The sequence below is a fragment of the Atta cephalotes genome, assembly GCF_000143395.1.
Source record: "Atta cephalotes unplaced genomic scaffold scaffold00003, whole genome shotgun sequence".
NCBI classification, from domain to species: Eukaryota; Metazoa; Arthropoda; class Insecta; order Hymenoptera; family Formicidae; genus Atta; species Atta cephalotes.
Window position 1 is genome coordinate 5,465,534 of NW_012130067.1, and position 4,922 is coordinate 5,470,455.

At 32.2% G+C, this 4,922-nt stretch overlaps 2 protein-coding genes across 2 annotated transcripts in view; one reads left to right on the top strand and one right to left on the bottom strand.

Moving 5' to 3' along the window:
- LOC105625588 (protein TSSC1) overlaps positions 1 to 1,615 on the top strand; it is a 1,803-nt gene extending 188 nt beyond the window's left edge. The window contains exons 2-6 of the mRNA XM_012206910.1: positions 86 to 311; positions 504 to 721; positions 830 to 1,011; positions 1,082 to 1,372; positions 1,453 to 1,615. Coding sequence (XP_012062300.1) covers positions 86 to 311; positions 504 to 721; positions 830 to 1,011; positions 1,082 to 1,372; positions 1,453 to 1,615 — 1,080 coding nt within the window. The remainder of the gene's footprint in view (positions 1 to 85; positions 312 to 503; positions 722 to 829; positions 1,012 to 1,081; positions 1,373 to 1,452) is intronic.
- A 26-nt stretch (positions 1,616 to 1,641) lies between these two features.
- LOC105625589 (RNA-binding protein pno1) lies at positions 1,642 to 3,744 on the bottom strand. Its single transcript, XM_012206911.1, has 3 exons — positions 3,661 to 3,744; positions 2,776 to 2,865; positions 1,642 to 2,346 (listed from the first exon to the last, which is right to left on the bottom strand). The coding sequence occupies exons 1-3, from the start codon at positions 3,742 to 3,744 to the stop codon at positions 1,816 to 1,818; spliced, it is 705 nt and encodes a 234-aa protein (XP_012062301.1). The 3' UTR covers positions 1,642 to 1,815.
- Positions 3,745 to 4,922: the final 1,178 nt, after the last annotated feature.

The window sequence follows — 4,922 nt, forward strand, 5'->3', positions numbered from 1 at the left end:
ATTTAAATATTACTTGTGTATAGTAAATTTAAATGTAGAAATTTTAAATTATATTTGAAAGAAATTATGCTATTTCATATTTTAGACTAGAGCACTGTCAGCTCAAACAGCCGAGACAGATATTGTAAGATTCTTGGTAGGAACGCAATCTTTAAAATTCAGTAACAACCAAGTTCACTTAGTGGAGCTTAACGAGGAAACAGGCAATTTAAAGACTCAAGTGTTCCAGCATTCAATAGGAGAAATTTGGTCTTTACAGGCTTCTCCAACTGAATCTGATGTATTTATTACATGTTACAATAGTTTAAGTGGTAAATAAGTCTATTACATATTTAATTTCTTAAAGTAACATTTTATCATTCAAATTGAAATCGATTGTGAATTTATTATTATTAATTATATTGTTAATTTTAATAATTAATAGTTATATTAATTCTAGTATTAATAATTATATTTTATGATATTAAATGTGTTTTGATGCTTCAAAGAATTTATTTTTGTAGAGGAAGGTATCTGCCGGATGAAAGGAGCACTTTGGAAATTCCCTGAGATAAAAGAGTACACTAACGATATTCTTCAGCTCAATAAATTAGCTGATATTGATACGACTCCATATGGTACTGATCTCAAAACTATTGCCTATCATCCTATGGATAGCAAGAAAATAGTGTCAGTAGTAGATAATAATTTTGTTTTGTGGGATCTAACTGAAGGACCACGGGTATTGATCTCTTATTTTTTTAAATGACCGAAATTACTAACATTATACATCGAATTTATCCCTGTTATTTTTAAAACTGATCTTTTAATAATTTTTTTATATGTTCAGGTGACAGTAGCGGGCACTTTAGCAGGCAAGGGTCAGCCACGATTTACGAATGGTAAATGGAATCCTCATAATGGTGCTAATCAGTTTGTAACCCTGAATGATAACAATGTTCGTGGATGGGATTTTAGGAGTCCAGCCAATGCCGCTTGGTCTATTTTATCTGCACATTCGCAAATTATTAGGTAATAATGATATCGTAAAGATTGGTAGAATTGAATTCATATTATTTTCATCGTGTAACTCATTTCTCAGGGATTTGGATTTCAATGCAAATCGTCAGTATTTTCTATCTACTTGCGGTGATGATGGATACATGAAGTTCTGGGATATCCGACTACCCACGGAACCAGTGTTGTCACGTATGGAACATTCACACTGGGTGTGGAACATAAGGATTAACCGTTTTCATGATCAACTCGTTTTAACATCTAGCAGTGACTCCAGAGTGATATTATGCAGTATTGCATCCATATCGTCTGAACCGTTCGGTCATTTGATATCAGACGAGCCTTCGCAAAGCGAAGAATCTTATGGAAAAAAGAAGTAAATAAATATATCATGGAGTATAATTTTTTAGTCAATTCATGCATAAAGTATAATGTTTTATGTCTACAATATTTTAGATTAGAAGACGGTTTGGTAGGAAGATATGAGGAGCATGAAGATAGTGTATATGCAGTGGAATGGTCGTCTGCTGATCCTTGGACTTTCGCGTCTCTCAGTTACGATGGTCGATTGGTTCTGAATAAAGTACCGCGTAAATATAAATATCAAATACTTCTATAAATATGTAATATATTTAGCGAAAAATAATATTATACACACCTTACATTATTTTATTATAAATTTAATTTTTCTATGATATATGAAAAAAACATGAAGTATACATAATATATAAATGTATACATAATACCAAACATAATTTTATAATTAATAATATGTTTATATACACGTATATATGTACAAATAGAATATGTATATTCTATTTAGAATCGTTCTGATATCTTGCTAGCTATATTTCTTAATTGTCCATAAACTTTGGAAGGAGGACTGCCTAAGATTAAATTACATATCGCCCTACGAGCTAGTTGTATGTTCTGATAAGAACCAAGGATGTGTATCTTGGTATCGGCTATCACAATTCTAGTTTTTGTTACGTTCTCAATGGTAAACTTTGTTCTTCCACCTTTACCCGCTAATCTTCCAATTGCTCTAGATTGGTGATCTCCTTTCATTTGTTGCCTGACGTCTTGTATCTCGAAAGATTCTACAAAGAGATCATCCAGACGTAACAAAGCCAAAGCGTCCTCCACTTCGAATCCACAGATGAATGCTTTTACGAAGTCTGCCCCTTTTTGGAGATGCGAAATATCTGGTGTTTCTGGTGCCGTTCTAATTTCTACATTTCTAGTCTTCACATTGAAACGTACTTGCAATTTCAGATGTTCAGTGATGGGTGTAAATATTTTTATCCAGTTTTCCTTCAAAGGCGAATATCTGTGTGCTGGTACTGATATCTAGAATCACATTTGTTTAAACTTAAGTTTATATATAAGTTATTTTTCATTATATTTAAAGATAATTTTTATCCTTCTAAAAAATAACTTTGTTAAAAAAAAATTATTTTAAAAAACATGTCTTTTATTTTTTTCCCATTAGCTGCATTCAGCAGAAAAAGCAGCTTTGCAACTGTTGTAAAATTTTTGAATATGATTGGTTTATACATTTAGAAGAAACCAAAGAAACTAAAGGTGAGACCAATCATATTAAAGAATTTTATAACAGTTGCTACTTTTTCAGTTAAATGTAGCCATTGATTCTTGCATTTAATTCTTCGCTGGATCTAACTGTAGGAACCAATTATATTAAAGAATCACTAAGTACTAACTAATTTTGTGTGCTGAATGCAAGCATTATATATTATATTTTGTTGTACATCATATTACCTTTCTTTGTTCTCCACCTTGTACATTCTTGGCTTTCTTTTTAGCTGAATGCTGTTTTACTTTTCCCTTTATTCCATTAACTATATCTATCTATAGAACAAGAAATCTTTATTATTTTTATTAATGAATACTTTATATACAAGTGCATAAGCAAAACATTAATTATCTGTTATGTCATTTAAGTAATTATTTTATAAATATTAAAACAATTGGCAGTGATCAACAAAAAAGCAGTTTTGCACATACATAACTTTTTAATTTTATTATAAAATTTTTCAATGATTGATTCTTATCCTTAATTTTTCATGATTAATCATTAAACTGATGGTTTTGTAGTAACTTTTAAAGCTACCATTACAAAATTATCAGTGATTAGTCACAGCTTAAAAAAATACATTTTTATATTATCACCAGGTGAGATTAAGTCTAAAACTACAAGCAAATAAGATTAACCACGTGCTAACTAGAAAATGGAAAACCATCTTTTAATAACAATTTATCGTTATTTTTTTATCATATATAATAATACATGTACAACGACATAATATAAAGATACTGACAATGTCATTAATAATTACAGAATACAGACATATAACTGATATAAAATCATTGATAATGTAACTGTGTAACACGAACAATTTTATTTCTATGAATGAAAATTTCAGCAATATTACAGCAACGTTGCAATGTTGCTAAAATATTGCTTGAATGTTTCATACTATCCGGAGTATTCGGGTTTGTGTTCTTAACTTTATAATGTAACGATAAAAATAATAATTATAAAATCATAAAACACAATTTTAAAAAGGCTTCTTTTACAAAATATAGTTATTTCTTGATTAAAATAGTCTTCAATTTCAGAATATTGTTTAATACACACAATACCTCCATCATGCAATCATCGTTGGCTTGACGTTTTTTGGCTGTTTTCTCCATTTCAATCTCTTGCTGGTGCTGATCCATACTCATTTCTCCTCTGATTTTCTTTCTTTTCTACTTATATTTAAATATATTTTTCAAGAATAGTCCGTCCTTTCTTGTCGTGTTTATTCTCACGTGGACGGTGGAAACATATAAATGGAAGGAAATAAGTCGCTGAACATGAAGCATGAAGCTAACATCTGTGCGAGAGAGAAAGGTAAGAGACAAATGTTCGCAATGCGCATGCGTCTGTTCCTCGTTCTTGCTGTCCATCATCGCCCCTTCCATCATCGCTGCTTCCCGATCTTCCACACGCGATACTTGAACACAAACGGAACTGACGAATGCGCATTGAGAACATTTATCCCTTACTACTTTTTTCTCTCGAATAGATTTTTGCAGCGCGAGTCATGAGAAGTATAGGCAATGTCCCTTCCATTTATATATATATATTCTAAGGGTGGAATGATGATTTTAGAAAAAGGCAGATAAAGATACTTTTACATGGCAGCATCAAGCGTCGAATATCATGAACTTGCTATTCGTCAATTTTGAGCGCATGATCTATTTTTAGTGAATAGTAAGGGGCTCCACACAATAAAAGGAACAGAGAATAAGAATTTCAACCTATCAGAAACTGTATACAAGTACATGATTTCTGATAGATGAAATTTTTATTCTCTGTTGTCTATTCCCTGTTGCTTTTATCGTGCAGAGCCCCTAGATTTGTTCGCGTCGCATGCTTTCAATATGTTGTAATATGCTCCATAACTCTTATTCATTTTAACGCGCTTGATAGAATGAGTAGGAGCTGTGATAGGAGTATGTTGGAGCTTGCGACGCGACAAACTTCCTAAGCTCACGATACGCGACGTTCGACGTTTCCATGAGCGTGTTCAAGTCGATAAAACGGCTTGGTCTGCTCGCCGAGCAATTAAGCATGGTTGAAACCATAAGTAAGAACCACTCACATTCATTCGCCTAGCCGCTTTGCCGTTTTGAACTCGCCCCATGTAAGGATACCTTAAAGGGGTCCGTACACGAAGGTATTCCAAAATTTACTGTCAGTACTGAAAATCTATAGTGCACGTAACGTACCATTTTCAGTGCTGGCAATAAATTTGAAACACAGCCCGTAAGTCCAGATATACAATAGGAATTTAAACCTTAAGCCATAAGAAATGGATGAATCACAATCAATTATTCTCTTCGCATTCGAGGTAGTT